Here is a 19,434-nt window from a genome sequence, read left to right as displayed (position 1 = left end):
CTCAGGTGGAGCAGGCACTCAGGGAGACAGGACCACTGCAGTAGCCTGTTAACTCTGCATGCCAGACTCTGCTGTGGGAGTTTTCAAAGCCATCATCTTATGTCACTTCCTTCAGTGTTTCTGCTGCTGCCTGCACAGTGAAGGCTGCAATGGAAATCTGCCTCTTCACTTCTTCCCAGGCTTCATGTTGATCAGCTTTGCTTTCGATATCAAACATGGCATCATAGATTCCTGGGAAGGATTCTCCTGCATATTTGTTGTGGCTGCTTGGAGCAAAGATAACATGTCTGTGGGGAAAGAAGGAAAATGCAATTATACTAAACAAAAGAAACTATTACTGGGGTGTGTGTTCATTGTATGTGTGCTATATAGAGCAGCTGTGAATCCCAGGAAGATCAGAACTTACTAAATACACAGGAAACTGGTATTTAAAAAGACAGGAGCAGTCCCAAGAGCAAAATCTATTGGAAAGGGCACAGATTTAGGTCAGGTGGCCTTCTCCTTGGGAAGAAATGACGCATTTGTCTAATTAGGAACAAAACCATGTTACATTTTTTGAAAATGGGAGCTCAACAAACTTGTCAAAGTAATTTGGCAATCTGGAACAGGGAATAAAACTAGTTATAGGTGTGTTGTGAGAAATGGAACAGAAACCTCAAAAACAACTAAGTAGTGCATGATGATCAGCAGATTACTTACCTGGGAAGGGAATTTAAAAGGAGAGGAAAAAAATCTGTGGGTGAATTCTTGAGAAAAGCATCAGTTCTTCAGAAAAGAAGTGATCATATGGGATCAGAAAGGCACAAATATCAATCTTATTTTTTGGTATGGGGTTTTTACCTAAATAATGAATAGCTACAGATCTCCTCAACTTGATTTTAACTAGGAAGTATCAAAGTACATTTACAGCATGTGAAAGAGTCCTCCCAAATGAAAAGAAACATTAAAATTACATTAATAAATGCAAGCAAGTAAGAAATAATAATTTAAAAATCCCATACAGCTCTAAATAATACCTAACACCCAACAAGAACTCCAGAAAGAAATTATTTCATTCTTCCCGAAGCGTGAATGACAGTTTATCCTAGGAGGATGGAAGTGTGATTCTCAGTTCTACCTGAAGAACTGAGAACAAGAACTTCTGGCATGGTGTGAAAGCCATGCATCAGTGAGTCAGATATATCCAGTCATTGGGAAAAGGGGGATACTGAGAGCAAAGCGACGTGGTCACATGCCTGACACTGAAAGCTGGGTTCTCATCAGGTATTCCTAATAAAAGCACTGGGTTTCTAGAAAGGATATAGTAGTTAGTGGTTTAAGCTTTTTGGAGCACCTGTAGAAGCAGCCAAAGCTGCGACAGATGGGGCTCTGCAGCACAGCTCATGGGCCTTTGTCCTGTGTCGAAAGGTCTCTCCCTCTCCAAACTCTCCCCAAGCTCTCCCTTCTCGGCTTCTCTCTTCAACTGACCCTCACTACACATCTGTTCTCATTGTTGTCTCCCTTCTGTTCTACCCTCTTTTCACATTTCTTTTCAATACAGTTCACTTTCCACTCAGTCCTCACTTAGCAGATGTTCGTTCACAAGAGCAAGTTGTAACAGCAGTAGTACTGAACACCTACAAGTAAAAGGCAGAGTATGATGGTGTTGTGCTAATATAGAGAGAGCAAAAAGAGAGGAATTTGGCTCCATGAGACTGATGTAGCCAAGGAGTTCTCCTTAAGGTTTATCAACAAAGTCCACTACTCACTGGATTGTACCTAAAGCAATGTGCTGAACTGTAATTCCTGTGAGACCTATACAGCAATTCAGCTGACCAGTCAGCTGCGAAAATACAATGCCTTAGACAGCAGGTCAAGAAACTTTTAGTCTCACCTGTAAAACTTCCTTCCTGGCAAGCCCAGAGGATCAGTGAAAGCTCTTTCTATCAACATCAGCTGATCGTTCATGATGCGCACTGCAAGTGACCTGCAGGAGAGGGAGGTGGAGAAATGTCACACAATGGGGAAACATGTTTCATTTAAAACACTTTTCTTCTCTTTTTTTTTTGGCAGGAAAAGAAAAAAAAAAGACAAGTGCGGTCTACAGTTCACAAAAAAACATGAGGTTTTGCAAATGGAGATACTGAATCCATGTTATAATAATGCATTGGTATTTTTGTGTTAGAAAACTCAACAAGATTTCACACTATGCAAAATAAAATGGGAAACTTCCTGAGAGTGTCAAATACTTGTTTAGTATTAAATGGCACTGGAAAGATGCCACCTAAGAGAGGGGAGTAGAAGGCTGAGATATACATCAAGATGACGATAGTTAAATTTTGGTGTCCACCCATAAGCCAAATGTCCATAGTCCTGTTCTAATCTATACAGTAACATAGTAAGGATGAGATTCAGCTGCCTAAACACAACTGGTACCATATGTGGCCTCCAGTCACTGCACTCAGAGGGCACAGGAGTCCTGCAGGGCCCTTAGGCTTGAAAGCTTGAAAGCATCTCAGATACTCTGAAGCATCATCCTCTCCTTGAAGTGTGCTGAAAGTACAAATTCTGGCATCACCTACAGCACTCAATCGTAGGTGTCTAAATAGAGATCTCAGTCCAAGTCTAACTTTCATTGCTACCTGCCTTTCCATGCATTACAGTAATTTTAATGACAACCTGATACTAGTAATAAGCTCTACAGCTCATACTATCAATCACAGGAAACATTCTTATAGCTGCTAACTCATCTTAGCAGACACTGCCTAACTCAGAGTTCAAGGGCTCTGTTCTACACTAATCAGAGAAAATCCTTGTGTAATAGAAGAAATACAGAACTTCCACTCTGGGTTCCTAATGTAAATATATAGATGTATATAAATATATATATTTATGTATATAAATAGATGTAAATATATACATTATACATATATAACTTTTTTTCAGACTTACTCTTTCTTGTCAACTTGTTCAAGTCTCCTGTGAAATTCAGCAGCAGCCTTTGAGAAGTTCGCCACAGCAGAAAAAAGAGGATCTAGGAATGGAAGGACTACATTAACAACTTCACAGTATCTACTAAGCCAAATATACCTTTCAATAGCCCAGTGGGAGAAGAACTACATCTGTCTTGCTGATATAATAGCATTAATTTTCTTGTCTTTATATAATTGTCTTTATATAATTGAGGTTTCCCTAATGCAGACTTTAAAGAGCTGCACTACTAGCAAGTACCCTTTGCAATGAGACCAACAGTAAAGCAGAATGCTCGGTAAAGCTTTCACAACCATACATCTTCCCTCTGCCTTGCAAGGAAAAAATTGGCTGTCATTGCAAACTGAGAGCTCTGCAGTTTCCTGTTTAACAAATGCCCTGCAGTGTTCAGGTATAAAAAGCCTGACTTCCATCAAGAATACCAGCTGTTCCAGAGGGCTGTGGAAGAACAGCAGGATTTCACTCTAGGAGAAAGATGTCCTATTCACAGCACAACAGGAGAGTGTGATAGCGTGCATTGAGCAGTGTTAGGTGAGGCACAAAAGGCACAGCTGTTGTGGCACACAGTGACAGACACGGTGGATTAAAGCAGCCGAGTCCTGAGCTTTCTGCACGCTGGAGTTGCAGCACAGGAGGTGTCGCTGCCATGGCCCTCCGTGCTGTCCCGCCGCGCTGCCACTCAGACCCCAGGGGTTTGCCTGGCTGTGTGCAGTCAGGCTGCCAGGAATGGCTGCTGCTTCTTCCTGCCCTCTCCCTGCCACTACGTCCAAGACACGTGGAATAACTTAGTTATTAGCAGCAGGCCTTCCTTTTTAATGGAAGTAGCAGCTGTGATGATGTTCTTGCGGAAGGCTCTATTTAACACAGACCTGGGAAAAGTGTCGATTTATGCAAGTAATTTTTGTAGAATAAGTAACAGGTGGATGTTATGAGGCTAACTTCTGGCCCCACCAAAACTCAACTCAATTAGAAAGAAGGAAAATTTAAGACTTGTAAATTTTGCCCATAGGTTTCAGAAAACTTCAGCAAAACCAGAGTATCCTCTCTTCGATTGCACAGGAAGATAGGACATACGATTAGATCATCTCCTAAATCCAGTCCTCCGTTGGCAACTGTTATCCCTTCACTGTTTATACATTTATCACCCAATTTCACATGACAGGCTTTCTGTTCCCAGGACTCCTATTGAAAGCTGTTCCTCAGTCTCATTTGCTCTTCTATTTCTAGCAAACTTATTTATTCATCACGAGCCTACACTTGCTTCTTCTTGTCTTGATACTGTTGTTTAGTTGATGCAATTGGAGGCACAGATTTTGTGTATCCAAGTTGTTTATGGACTGCAGCACAGAGGGACACATCACCTCGTGAGGGTGAGAATTCACACTTGTCCACAACCCTGTGGCAAGAGCTCTAAGTTTCCCAGGGGCAGAGTTCTGCCCTGCTGACACCATGGCTATATCACAGCAACAGATTATATTTCAGAAGCAGTAGGAGGGGATTTAAGAGACAAAAAAAAAAAAAAGAAGATCATCTGAAAATATGTAAGAAACTTTCTGTTCGTGTTTGCTAGTTATTCAGTGTTGTCAATGTTGGCTATTTTAGAAAACATCACATTTCTTTTTTCCCCAATTGAAAACATTATTTCCTGATAGCATATGGCTACAAGCACATGTTTTATGAAAAAAAGGTTTCCAGCCTTCATTGTTGCAGAGGAACAGCTAAAATATGAATCTAAATGCAAATAAGAACCTTAATCTATTATTTTAAAGGACAATTATATGATTTATTCAGACTTAATCAACAATTTTCTGACATTCAGTGTTGTCAATAAGCAATTCTATGAAAATGCTGAGTGAAATAAACTTTAAGTTTCACAGTATTGTAAAAACCACCTATGTTGTTTAACGTACTCTGGTGCAATAGAATAAATAAATTAGAAATTATAGGTTCGTTCAAGAAATAATTTAAAATTCATCAGGCATCAGAGAAGAGCCATGAAAATAATGAAAAGATGAAAAACATGCCTTGTAAAAAAATGGTCAGAATGACACATTTATAAAGTTGTTAAGGAGAAGTTTCAGTGTTATCTGGGTGAAAAGAAAAGCGAAAAGATCCAAAAAAAGCAATCAAAAAGATTGCTTCTAGATTTTAGGAACAAGAATAGATGCATTGGTCTGGAAGTAGTTTGTGCAACTTCTAATCTGAAAATAGATAGAAACTCAAACAATGAAAATAAATTATTTCACAGAAATTTTGATAGATATTCCACTACTGCAAAATAATTAGATTTGATCTTACAAGACATGATGCAAAGAACACTAGAACATACTGAAATAATTCCTTGAGTTTTGCAGAATCTCGGACCAGATGATCCATCCCACAAGGCTTCCTCTGTCTCAACTGGCCTTTTTACAAAAAAGGGTGTCTTTTTTAAATAGTCAAGAATTTTGCACCTAAACCATTACATGAAGTTTCAAATGTAATTATTAATTTCCCCCGAATGTGGGTTCAATTTGAGTTACTTACAATGTTTCACACACCCCAAACGAGGACTGCATCTCCAAAAGGCAGTTTTTGTCTCTAAATCATGGGTTTGTCAGATAGCAAGTGAATTAGGACTGACTGAAAAATCTCCTTGGTGCAGAAACACAAGGAGTGATCGAGGCAAGAAGGAAAAAAGAAGAAAAAAAGGGGAGCCAGAAAATGACTGTGGAAGCTATCCCAGCCTGGCTACACTCTGCTGCTTTAGACCTGTTTTATGTGCTCCAGACCAATGTGCTCAAGTGCCCAGCAAATGTATGAATGGATGTATTAATGCAGGAGAGCTGGAGAAGTGCTCCTGTGGCCTAAAAATGGCAACCGGGCACCGAGGGGGATGGTGAAGCTCCCTGGGGTCAGACGAAGTCTTTGGCTGAAGAGGAATGGACACCCGTGTCCCTCAAGTTCCAAGCAGTTGCCATAAGCACTTGACTTGTCTTCTTTTTCAAGCAAGGAAGGGAGAAGCAGGCTGAGATACCTCTTTGTCCTACATTTGAGGTCCTTGACTGCCCATGAGCACTGTAATAATGCCTGTCATTAATAATATGCATGAAAGTTGTTATAACTCTCTCATCAAGACAGTGTGTCAAACCTATGTTGTGTTTAGGAAAAAAACTAGAGGCACTTTACTGTGATGGCAAAATTCAAACAGGAAAGAAAGGAATAAGTTTGCAGAGCTGTGACAGATGTAACATGTCCCTGCACAATTCTAATTAATGCACCTAAGAAATAATCTTGTGGCTGTAACTCACCAAATGATACTTTGTAAAGTTTCAGCTGTTCTTCATGCTTCTTGGCCAATTTATAAATTCTGTTGCTATATCCTTTTAAGGCTTCTCCATAGTCTCTACAGTCAAATGGAATGACCTGGGAATCTGCCAGTTCATAAACCAGTTTGCCTCGTAGCTGGGCAATTGTTAACTGTTTCTTGAAGGTGGGGTCATAAAATTTTTCCACTAGCTCAAATGTCTCATAAACAGTGTGATAAACAGGATAGTTGCTGAATTTGTCTGCTTTCTGGAAAAGAGCAAGAAAATTCGTCAGTGCTCTGTATTCTGACTGCAGTTAGGAGATGTATTGATCACTTTACGACTCTGATGTTTCGTTACGGTTTCCAAATCAAAAAAGCTATTTGCTACAAAACACAATTTACTATCCTTCATTTTTCTGTCTTCCTATTAAAAAATTCAACCAACCTGAATCCGTGGACTGTTGCACAGGATTAAGTGAGCAGGCTTCCTTCTCTCTACCTACACAGACCAGCCTTCAGTTCCATTGCACAGATTGCCTTCTCCAAGAGTCAAAACAGTTTGGAGTTTGGATAGCAAAAGTCCTCAATCACAGCCTTTTTTTTACCTTGTGTAGCTCTTTCTGAACACAACTATGGAAGATTTGTATATTAAGAGGACTATTAATAGCATGGTGGAACAAACTATCCACCTTCAGTCAGACTCCATAAATACCTTTCCGTAAACTTGACATTCTATAGGATATACATATCACTGTAACATGTTTTATTCTCCAAACATTTAGGTTTCTTGCTAAATTAAGAAATGTCACTGATATACAAACCATTCAAAGATGCTTTGAAGCTTTTTAATTAATTATGAATAAATGCTTTTAACAGGATGACTGCTCAGCACTATCAAACTTCTTCAAGCAGACTTACCCTGTTCTTGGTGTAACGAGCTCTGCCTGATGCAATTCCCAGTCGCTGGAAGTAAGCTTCAAAATCACTGCCTGACCCCAGTTTATTTATTCTGCATGTTGAAAAGATAACATCTTAGTGAGAGCACTTACTGAACAGTACGGTACTAATTTATGCAAAATGCAGATTTTTCAGAGAAATTGAGGTCAGTTCTTCCGAAGGGCACATTAGGGACACTAGTAAGATCAAAGACTAGATGCGTGGCAAGCTTAATTACTTAACTGATTTTATTCCAACACTCTGATTCAGTATCCAATATTGCTAGGAAGATCTTTTAATTGTAGCAATCCTAATTATGGCAGTGATGACATTAAAAATACAAACAAACGCTTTATGCACAGGAGCCATAAAACTGTACCAGACATGTCTCTGCCGTCTTAAAACATCAATCGTCTATTTCCAAACTAATACGAATTGGGCAGCAGTGTGTGCAAAGACAGATGTGTTTGTGTATTTGGCACATTCCACCGCAGAATCCAAGACCGATAAATAATTCCCACTGCGGAAGGCACGGTCGGCACCCGGCACCTGCGGGCCACTGCTGCCATCTGGTGGGAAGGTGCGGCGTGGCAGGGGAGGAAAATTGCAGAAGACAGACGTAATACTCTAAGTATTTTCAAATATTTACGTTTGATATTCAGTTTTTGGTGTACATGTCTGGCCTGGCGAATAATAAATGTTTCCCAGATAAAAAAAAAAGTTTCTTCTGTTCAGCTCAAGTTAGTATACATAGTTAGTATACATTTCTGCAAGGAGCTGTTTGCATCAACTAAGAAAGATTGGATCTGGTAGCTTTTTCAAAAGGAAGACATCTCGGTGAGTCTAATGAATCCAGAAACTCATCAGGGCCAGAAACCTGCAGAGCATTTTGGTCAGATCACAAAAAGGGGCGGTTCTGTTTACCTTACATCAGTAATGCCACACTGTGAATAAGATTTAGCCTTTCTGAGTTGAAAGAGTGTTTTGGAGTTTTAATACCTTCAAATATGAAGTCTTAATACACTCATACATAGATTTGTAATATAATACATTTACACCCATTGTATAAACAAGGAATAATTATCACAAGTTTTTTAATTACTGCTTTTTAATTACTGCTCTGGGCAGCTTTTTTCAACTGAGCATTTGATTATCCTAATAATTTTGATTTTATCTTGTCTAGTAGGTGACTAAACTGTGTTTTGAACTCTTTCCCCACCCTGCTTTTTTTTGATTGCTTTCCACATTGCATTTCTACTAATAAAAAGGCCTTTTTAAAGTATGAGGTTTCATTTTACTGCAGGAATAATGTCACCATCATTAAATGAAAATAATAAAATTTTATTTTATTTTACTATAAAAGATATTGCTAGAGAATCACCTTGTGCTAAAAGGTTTTGTGTTGCTGCCATAAGTAGCACACCTCGAAAAATTCTGGTGAGTAGCCGTGCCATGATATGATTAAAATACTGGGGGAAAAAACCCAAACATATTAAGAGCTTACCTGGGATAGGTATTATTTTCAGTCGTGGGATCTTTCTCAAGCCAGCTCTCATAAAGAGACTTATTTTCATAACCCTCATCAGGGCTTAAAATCTGGAGAGGGAAATATTAGATCTCACTGGAAGTACCTCTAGCTCGATTCGTTATCAAAGGAGATCTTCACAGCTCCCTGCATCGTTCTCAACCAGCAGTGTTGCTGCGTGCAGGGAAGTGAATATTGGCGCCTCTTTTACGCATTTATGCATTCCCAACAAGGAAAGCATGTCACAGGCACTTGGAACCAACCTCAGACAGTAGGAAAGAACAGGTTAAAAACTTTAGGATGCTACCTGGAGCTCATCTACTACAGGGGGAACGTGCGTGCACACACACAACAGCATATAAAATACTATGGGACTTCTCCAGAAACTAGGGTGTCCCAGCTGCTTTCCTTTCAGCAGGCATGGGGAGATGACAACCACAAGCCTGTTTGGCCTGCACAGCAGCAATATTCTATCAACACAGCTAAACCTAAAATTTGACTGCTTTTTCTGTAGGAAAGGTACAAAAGAACTGTACTGGAAGGAAGGGTCCAAACCAGGCATATTACAGCTGTGCCAAGGGGACTCAACCAAGCCTGGAGAATCATTGTGCAAGACACTGTATGTACAAATGCAGGTCTCACCCTTACCTTAAAAAAACCCCCAAAATCTCTGTAACCAGGATGGAAAAGGTAAGTATTAGTGCTGTCATCATGCTGCCAACAACATATGAAAGAGTATAAAATAAGTTGACCAAAGCTCTTAGAAAATCTGTGGCAGAGTGAAAATAAATCAAGACTCCAGCCCTGGTCTCCACCTACGCTTAAAGAACCTTTAATAGACATTGTCCTTTAAAATTATTTAAATTTAAATTTAAATATAAACCTATAAGATTAGTTATTATTTGCAGAGGAATGTATTTTTTTTCCCCCTAAATAAAAAGCATAAATATTCATGGATAGATACACAGTCCTACCATATTGTTGGGACTTAAATTCGACAATGAAAAACAGACAGAGTCCAAATTGAAATACCAAAGAGTTCTGACCTCTGAGATTCTGTCAGCAGCTAGCAGGAAAATAACAATTTTGTGAAATAACTGCTTGGCTGCTGTCATTTTCAGGGTACTTTGGTCAAGTCCTAGGGCTAAAGTGAAAATGGCAAATTAATAAGAGCAAGCTGAACTCTGACATATGGGAGCAAAAGCACTCTATGCTCTGGCAAAGATGTTATTCCGGCAGCTCTGGTAATGTAAAAAAAGCATTGGTCAGCTTTTTCATACAACACTGAGAGCATAATAAAACATAATATTTGCCCTGACTTAGATCCCAATCTAGGCTCAGCATAAGCTTCCTGCTAACTCAAGGGAAGATGCAGAGTTCTTTAAGTATAAATGCAAAAGGAGAAGTGATAATCACAGAGGAATTGGAATTGAACTATTGCAGACACTCTCTGGTGCTGACCAAATGTCTAAACCCTGGCAGTAAAGCAGGGCCAAAAAGACAGTCAGTAGGTGAATGTCCTATCTGTATGCTGGGGACCACACTTAAATGAGAACTCCCTGAAAGGAAACACTTCACGTGCACACTGCACTTCTTTCTGGTGAGAACTGGCTCACTAAAAAGCAAGAAGAGCAAAGAGATCTCTGGATGTTGGATAACTGGATGTTGGACTCCTTAATAGGAACAGAAATAACTTTCCTTTGGACATGCATAATCAGGGTCAGGCTGCCAGGTTTTCTATTGTTTACATCATGCTTCCACTGTTAAAAGCTAAAATGACAGTGAATATGGCATTAATTTTTTTAAAGTCAGTCTCAAGTACTTTGCATGGTACTTTAATGGCAGTTTTCTACTCAAACCAGCAATAGTTGAATAGTTGACTTAAGATCAAGAGCAAGTTGCTATTTTTAGCCCAGAGCATTTTTTTTTTAAACTTTGTTTATCTTTCACAGGAAAATGTCTTCCTGAGTTAGTGGCTTACTGCAGACAGAAAGTAAATTATTTTATCAAGGGCCCTGCAGCAGTAAGGACATGAAAATTTTTATAGTCAGAAGAGAATTCTCTTCAGTGTGCCAAGTGTCAGAGCTAATATTTGAACAGCACAGCTTCTTCCCTCTGCAAGGATGAAAGATTAAGATAGAAAGAATTAATTGGAAAATAAAAGAAAGGAAAAAGGAAAAAGGAAAGGAAAATTGGGAGGGGAGAAGGGAGAAAGGAAAATTGGGATGGGAAAGGGGAGAGGGGAGAGGGGAGAGGGGAGAGGGGAGAGGGGAGAGGGGAGAGGGGAGAGGGGAGAGGGGAGAGGGGAGAGGGGAGAGGGGAGAGGGGAGAGGGGAAGGAAAGGAAATCATGGGAATAGCATAGATAAACCTTGCCAGATCTAAACCGTGGCATTTCAGGTGCTAAAAGCATACTGGGTATCAAAATAACTCAGGATGAATGCATCTGGCAGGATGGGAGATTGGTACCTGGAGTCATCCTACCAAGTCCTGTTGCAGGGCAGATTTTTACACTGGGACAAGCGACCTGAGTTCCCTTAAGATCAGGGGGAAAATAGTACATATAGTACTATACAATAGTACAGGTTGTCTACCTTTGCACATACAAAGGTAGACAACCACATTTGGTCAAATTAATCTCATCCTTAAGGCTTGGATTTCTACCCAATGCCTTTACAGGGAGCCCATGTCGCTCAAGTCAGACAGAGCTGTCTTCTGTTAACTGAGATGAATCCACATCTGAGGATGGTGGCAGTGGCTCATGAGAGGTGCCTAATCTGGTTAACTCCTCACATGGCCAATAAAGTTCCATGCTTTAATGGATCACAACCTTTCAGCCTTACGATAAAGTATCCTGTGAGGTGAAAGCAAAGGAGTCACGGTTAGAGCACTTGTAATCATGCAAATCCATACATCAGACCTGTTACAAAACCTTCTCAATCCTTCAGTATTTATCACATATTTCAGGGACTCAGTGAGATATGGAGGAGATTCAGGGGAACAGACAGAGAGAAAATGGTAGCTAGCCAATGTGAAAATTTTTTCCTTCAATGCTTTATCACTTTAGAGAATGGATCTTGCTGAAGCGTTTTGCCATCTTGCTTTTATTATTGTTATTTTTACTATATATTGCAAATAAGATCTCACTTATGTCAGTAACATGTTTAAATCCCTTTAATACTGAAGAACTGTGAGCATGGGCTGTTTACTGCCAATGGGATGTTTTGCTATTCATTTTGGTGGGATCAAGATTCTTCCAGCGCAGCAATAAAATAAATCCGACATTATTCAATAATCCAATTTCATCAAATAAACTTGGAATCTTACTTATTCTTAGAAACGCAGAAAAAATAGACTGATTCTATACCTCTTTTGTCAGATTATACACCAGTTTGTTGAGAAGAGGGGTACAGTCAACTCTTAATGTGTAGTTACCTGAAAATAAAACAAAGACATGGAAATTTTCCCTTCATGTACCAGTGACATTATCTTCTTAGTGGATTAAACCCAGCAGTACTTTCTTAGATAAACTTTTTGACTCTAAGGGAAGAATTCATATCTTGCCTCAGAATATATACAGAAATAGACTGCATGGTCTCACTGTATGAGTTACTGCCACTACATGACGATGATGTACTGGGTATAGTACATCCCAGTAATGTAATTAAGCCTTCCCATAGCTCTAAAGTATGCCTAATTATCCCTCATTAGCTACAAGCCCTTGTCACTCATACACTTCCCAAAGCTTTTGTTAAACCGAAGGCAAAAAAAGTAAGGTGATGGAAAAAATACCACTTCCAAGGAGAGTCAGAATTTGAGAACTGGAAATTCAAGTTACAAAAGTGCTTAAAACAGTGACCTGCTTTGCTTCTTTTCATTGCCATAGGACAATAAATAGAAATAATTTGCTGTCCAAAAAGTGGTATAAGAAGTGTTGTGAAGAACATAAATAAAAAAAACCAAAATCTCAAAAGAGTATATGGATGCTATGTGTCTACAGGGGATTTTACTGCTCAGTCAGGTGAGGGATGTGTCAAGAGACTGAAAATAGTTCATGCCTCAAACATTGATATAAAGTTTTGCTCATTATAAAGAAGCTACAACCGAAGAAGCTGTCCTGAAGAGTGGGACTTTGAACTGAAAGTCAAACTGTTGATTAGATAAAGGGAAACCATTGTTTAATCATCTCAGGCTGAGGGAAAGGTTTGCATCCACAAAAGGCCAAAGCCACCAGCTGCAACTATCCCTGGCTGAGTTTGGGGTAGGGGGAGAGCACAGCTCACACAAGCCAGGTTTACACAGCCTCCACCCAGCTGAGGGGGGAGGAGGAGGTTTCGGGTGCATGGTGCAACCTCTGGTGAGAGGCAATGAGCACCCATCCTCCATTACACAAACTGGCCCAGCTGTGGAACCCCCAACCCCACAGGGCACATCCACGGGACATTCCCGTGAGAGGCTCGGCCCCACAGGGCTGCACGTGGTGCAACAGACCCAGAGTGTGCTGTGAGAGACTGACCCCACCCCAGGGGGACATGGCTGGACATGCCCACCCAGCCTGAGCATGTACACCCATCGGACTCTGTGCCTTCTGGGGGGACCTTCACCACTGAGAGTCCAGCTGGAGAGGATCAACCAACATCATTGGGATCCACGGAGTGGTGATATTTTCCTTATTCTGTCCCTGTCACTCTTTCTGTCCCCCCCACCTATCTTCTACTTCTTTCTCTCTTTCTCTCTTTCTTTCTTTTTCTCTTTTTCTTTCTCTCTCTCTCATATTTACCATCAAATAAAACCCTTAGTATTGTCACTGGCATATGGTCTCGTTTGCTCCTTAATTTGGGCAGAGGCATTTCTAAGAACCTTAAAACTGGATCATAACAAGATGTCCAAGATACTTAAACCAGCACGCTGAACATGGTGTTCTTTTCCTTATTACATACTTCTTTTCCAGTTGTTTTGCTTTCACATTTTCTTTAATGCATGAAGCAAGAGACATGTTTGAATAATCAAGATTTAGAAGAAAATTTTTAAGGCAGCAGCATGTTGGCTTCAAACCAACTAAAAAATATGCGTTACAATCCATGGTGAGAATATGAAGCAGCTGTAAAGCCATTATTTCATTTGTGAGATTTTTCTAGGCATGAAATTCAGCTCTACTTTTTACACAGCATGTAGGCAGCATAAATGAAGAAACAGCTCTAACCCTCCTTATTCCCCAACTCCAACTGAGCATTTAGAAACTGGGTTTGGCTTTTCTTTCTTTCCAATCCTTTTGTGACAGACAAAATTTTCAGCTGACAGCAATAAAAAGAGTTCCTAAATATGCCTGTTGATATCCATTTTATTCACATGCAGGAAGCCCAAATAAGTTGGGTTTGACATGGGAAGAGTAATGCCCTGAATAACTGAGGTTATGATGCAGAGCAGCTTCACAGGACTCTTCTATTATTTCAGCACAGACAACAGCAACAAAGGTCTTTCTGTAAAAAAGCACAGCCTATTTTCAGAAGGATTTTGTGATACAGATCATAGTGTTGGGCCCCCTCAAAAAAAAAGGCCAATTTCTAAGCAGTATTCCTGAATGACATATTCTTCTCACAGTCTGAAGGACAACCATAGTTGGATAATGGTGCATAAGGGTTTTTTGTGAAACACTCTTCAGTGCTTATTTTTCTAGAAAAGTCCTGCTCTAATAAATATATAATTCCCTGCTCCTGGCAATCAACAAAGGTGAGCACACTGTTTCAAAGCACCAAAGCGTCTCCCACCCCCACAAAGTGTAAACCTGAGGTCTTATAATCATAATAATTTACTGTCTCAAAATATTGTAATGCCACAGGGAAGGGAGCTGGCTGTGATCAGGGCAAGGAGCAGACTGTCATATATTAAAACTACAATTGTAAATTAGAGCTAATGCTGTTAAGAGACAGTTTAACATACAGAATTCTCAGTTCCTTAGCACAGAATAATAAACTCCTTCAGAGGAGACGTTCTTGACTCAGACATGTGGACTGCAGCTCGTGGATGGCACTATTTGCAAAAGAAAGCAGCATCAAAATTTAAATTGCTCTCTCTCTCCACTTAATTCTGTATTTGCAACACTTATTCTGTACAGCACAATACCTATCTCAAGCAATAAATAATTCACAGAGAACTATTAAAAATTGCATCTGTGAAGTAAGGTAAGGTTAAAAATAAAAGACCCACCTTCTATAGAAGAATCTGTGTTGATGTAAGCGACTGCCCGTTCCTGAAGGACTTTGGCGTTTTCCTAGGGTTGTAAACGTGTAATTGTTACTTTCGATTAGTGGAATTTAGTCAAGAGCATTTTAAGTACATTGTTTTTTTTACAGCATTGCCTTTAAGATCTCAGTCAGGATAATTACTACTGTGTACCTTACTAATTATATTGTTTGAAGATGGGTAAATGGTCTGGGCACATGAAATTCACTATTCCTTTCTGGGACTTAATTTGTTGTGGAAAACATCCACAAAATGTAGGTGCTGCCTGCTGCATCACACAGGAGCAAGATGGAACAAGAAAATTATTGAAAAGAATTGTAACATGGTAAAATAGGGTTATTACATGCATTTTAGCTCTGCACTTCAGGACTTTCTGAACATGCAAGATGTGACTGTGAGGTCAGCCAGAATTCCTCCATGCTTTTAATCCCTAGTTACTCATATGCGCTCCCAGCACTGAACTCAATTTTAACACTGATAAACCAAGCACTCCTGTCATTTCTACAGCCTTCCATTTCAAAAAGGGATAAGTCAAAGCCCGAAATTCCCGACTAAAATGCAGTTGATTGACTATTTTGAGTCCCCTAAGCATTGCTTTCATGCTAAATGTACACACACATCTTGTTTATTTTTTTTGCAAACATGTAATTATGTTTGAAATTGATATTCTACTCAGTAAGTGGTATTTCAGGAGGTTTTGGCTTTGTGACAGATATTTTAATTAGGTTAGCAATTGTTACTTGATTCATTCAATTTATAACCCAACTAATAATTTGTAAGTCATGGGAACTAAAATTTTAATTGGTAATTGATAGCTACACACTACATTAATGAAATTAATATCTTAAAAAAAAACAGTAGAGGAGACCCTGCAAAAGAACATGACGGGAGGGAGCAAGCCTGTATATGCCTACATGGGGCCTTGCCTGTATGCAAAATCATATTTTCAGCAAAAGAAAGTCCTTTGTTTATGAGCAGTGGAGATCATCTGTGTAGCAAAAGGATGCTGCCACAATCGCAGTTCTTTCTGTTACACAGAAGATGTTGAACATCATGAGTTAATTTTCCTCAAGATTTAATACATGACAGATCTGGCAGCTGCAGAGAAGAGGAATGTAAGCTGTGAGGAATGTCTCTAGGAAACTGAATCTAATTTAGGCCTAAAAGAGTAGTAATGCACACCACCAAGATGAAGCAAGGAAACAATAATATCAAAACACAGGTTCAAATATGAACTGCACTTGCAGTTTTCTAACCTTATACAGCTGCCATTTCATGGAAGAACGAATGACAGATTACTAGACACCAAATTATTAAACAAAACTCATCACAGAACAGCAGTAGCAATATTTAACAAATAGAATGTAAGAAAACTCCCTAATTTATTAATGACTTGCTCAAGAGAAATTGATCCTTTAAGTATCATTGTTTTGTATGCCTCATAATTAAAACAATTGGGTGTTTTTTTCTTGACAGCATGTAAATGTATGCAGAGATACATAGACAAAGAAATCACAAATAAAGTTTTATATACAGCATACTTTGCCACCAGTAGAGTTCAGGTGGGATGAAACTTCAGTGCCAACTCCTTAAAATTTCTCAGTAAATGATTTAAAATAATTTAAATTACTTTTTCTTCCTCTAATGTTTCATAAACCAACAGTAAGATGAAGAGACTCTGTTACAGCTGGAAGACAAACAATTTATAAGTGAAAAAATTAGTGCAAATCTGAAGGAATAAAAATCTCAGTTTTGTTAACAGAAGAATGATGGAATCCCTTTGGTGTTTGGGAGACTATTTCTGGGTTTGCTACCTCCTCTGACATGTGCCATTTTGCTATGTAATTTTGTGATTTGCTGAAATACATGCCAATAAACTAAACTAAAAAGATTACAATTTTTTATTTTATAGATTCTGAAAACTCTATCCACATAGCTAAATATTAACTTGTAAATAAAATTCTAATAGAAGAACAAGACAACACATTTCTATTAAACCATTCAATACTAATAAATTGACATAGTTCAGCAGAAATGTGTTTCATCAGGCAAATTTCTGCCTGCTCTATTTCTAATTTGGATTTTACAGACAAAGCAATGAAAACTCTCGTAAGACCTATATTTCTTATTGGGGTTGAACAAATCCACTAAGAACTGAACATGCCCAACAGGAAAAGGAAGATAAAAGTATTCAGAACTTCACTTCTGAATTTTCCAACATTCTTCTCCAGGCAGGAAAAGGAAGATAAAAATAACATGCCCAATAGGAAAAGGAAGACAGAAACACTCAGAACCTCACTTCTGAATTTTCCAACATTCTCCTCTCAGGCAGGAATATAGTCAGGGATCCTCCTACAGAATTAATCGACTGCCCTGCCCCTGAGACTCTACAATGCTGGAATTCACAGGAATTTTGAGCTATTCACTCACAGATTACCTATCCTTTCCTTTGCCCACTAAGACTGATTTTCATACAAAGGGCTTGGTGTGCTGATGGATCACAGCCTCAGGACCTGGACTTAAATTTAGAGAAACTAAGGAATTTCTCAAATAGAGAGTTAGAAAACGGACTGGTCTGTGTTATATAAAATACTATCATTCTGTTAAATGATGGGGTAGATTTCCACATAGAGACCACTGCAGAATATTAGCTTTGAATCAAAGGAGATTTGTAAATCTTAGAAGAGTTAGTGCACTTATGTTGTAAGACAGTAGGTAGGTAGGTAATTTATATAAATATATGAGTGCCTCACAGCACCTGAAGGAGTCTGTTGTGCTCCAATTTTACCATGAAGTTTTTGATTGCAGTCCAGGAATAGATGCTGGGTACTGCAGCCACCTGCAACACACTTCCAAGTTTTGCTTTGCTTTACACAGTTTTTTATTTACCTCAGCCCACTCTGTAGAACCCAATAATCCAAATTCTTCTGCATCCCAGCTGGCAAAAATAATAGTTCGCCTAGGTCTCCAACCTGCAATCACATAGTTAAACTTGAAAATGCAACTTAAAAATTGACTAACTACAGTTAATTGAAATTGCTTTAAAAACAGCACTTACTGATATAACAGTAAAAAAATCCTCTCTAAAATCCTTAGAGGAATACATTATTGAAGAGGCATTTCTTCTTAATCCAATATTTTCGTTCTGCACAGCTAAGAGGGTACCATTACGCTCATGAAGGAATAAATTCACCCAACTACCACACAATGCTACATGTTCATCTCTTCAATGAATTTGCATCTTTCATAATGAGAAATAAAACTTTCTCTGGAGGTGAAAAGTTAAATCAATACAGCAGCTTATGAAAACACTGTCCCTCAAAGCTCCTGTTTTCCATATCCATTACTTTACACCTGTAGTAAGTTACCTTCCATCTTCATTTTACCAAAACTCCGTACAATTTCTTGCAGAACAGCGGCACCAGTCGTTGGATCAATGCCACCAAACACCCAAGAGTCTCTATGACCACCTAAAATAATATATCTGTCTGGAAACAAACATACACCATCAATGCATAATTAAAAATGCACATGGATTACCTGTATTTTTTTTTTGACTGCATCCTTACTTGTATCAAATGAAATTCCAAGTTCAATACCAGTGCTACAAGTTTATTTTTTAAGGGAATCTGCAGTCATTCCTCATTACTCTACTGAGGTATGCAACTAAAGACAAGAAATATTTAATAAATATTTTTCCATCTAAAAGTCTTTCATTTGTATGACCTGCTACTAAGTATCAACAGTATAATGTTAAGGTCCCAAATCATCACTAGTTTTCTGTAATTTGAATGATGTTAAATTTTGCAAAGGCAAAACGTATGACTGATGTAAGGGGAAACCTACTGTAAAATGGCAGGCAGCATAAAAAAAAAAAATCTCTGACATCTACCATTGTAGCATTCCCATTAAAATGCATTCTTGGGAATGTCAATGAAAAATTGTGTGATGGGAAGGACAGAAAAACTATTAAGAATTTCTTAAGACTCCATATTATATGGGCATTTAAAAATTTTTAAGCTTCTTACAACACAAGTACAACTTCAACAAACACAAATAAAGAAGGAATTAAAGTCATCAAGCACCTGATGCTCACCTGGTTCCAGAGCTCCTCTGAGGATGCCAATGACGTTGTAAATTCGTGTTATTTTATTGCTTGTATGAACATGCATTCTGACTTTTCTGAAATGAAAGGCAGTGTGGAATATCCATTTCTGACTAATAAGCCAATAAAAAAGCCAATAATATTAACATATAAACCAGAGTTTGTGCCTCTGTTCTGCTTTGTGTTTTTTATGTGTGTTCAGCATTGTCATGCTGTCTCAGAGTCCCATTTTTTATTTCAGCTTAGCCTGTTCATGATGCCTTAGAAAAAACCCTACAAGCTGGTCCAGTCTATAAATTTGCAAAAATTTACAGAATTTGTTGAATTTTTATTTATGGGAGCCAATCAGATAATTGTGTACTAGAGG

The 19,434-nt window shown here is 38.8% G+C and overlaps 1 protein-coding gene across 1 annotated transcript in view; it reads right to left on the bottom strand.

Moving 5' to 3' along the window:
• Positions 1–97: 97 nt before the first annotated feature.
• The window catches only part of LOC309570790 (N-acetylated-alpha-linked acidic dipeptidase 2-like), a gene marked incomplete at both ends in the record, with an annotated part of 32,000 nt that continues 12,663 nt past the window's right edge, over positions 98–19,434 (bottom strand). Inside the window, 11 exons of the mRNA XM_082277804.1 lie at positions 98–287; positions 1,874–1,966; positions 2,932–3,013; positions 6,261–6,525; positions 7,178–7,268; positions 8,700–8,791; positions 12,087–12,154; positions 14,927–14,990; positions 17,852–17,934; positions 18,331–18,450; positions 19,059–19,144. Coding sequence (XP_082133930.1) covers positions 98–287; positions 1,874–1,966; positions 2,932–3,013; positions 6,261–6,525; positions 7,178–7,268; positions 8,700–8,791; positions 12,087–12,154; positions 14,927–14,990; positions 17,852–17,934; positions 18,331–18,450; positions 19,059–19,144 — 1,234 coding nt within the window. The remainder of the gene's footprint in view (positions 288–1,873; positions 1,967–2,931; positions 3,014–6,260; positions 6,526–7,177; positions 7,269–8,699; positions 8,792–12,086; positions 12,155–14,926; positions 14,991–17,851; positions 17,935–18,330; positions 18,451–19,058; positions 19,145–19,434) is intronic.

Source organism: Coloeus monedula (assembly GCF_965178545.1).
Source record: "Coloeus monedula genome assembly, chromosome: 3".
Lineage (NCBI taxonomy): Eukaryota > Metazoa > Chordata > Aves > Passeriformes > Corvidae > Coloeus > Coloeus monedula.
Note: the sequence above shows the minus strand (reverse complement) of the source record. Positions and strands in the feature narration are given on the sequence as shown.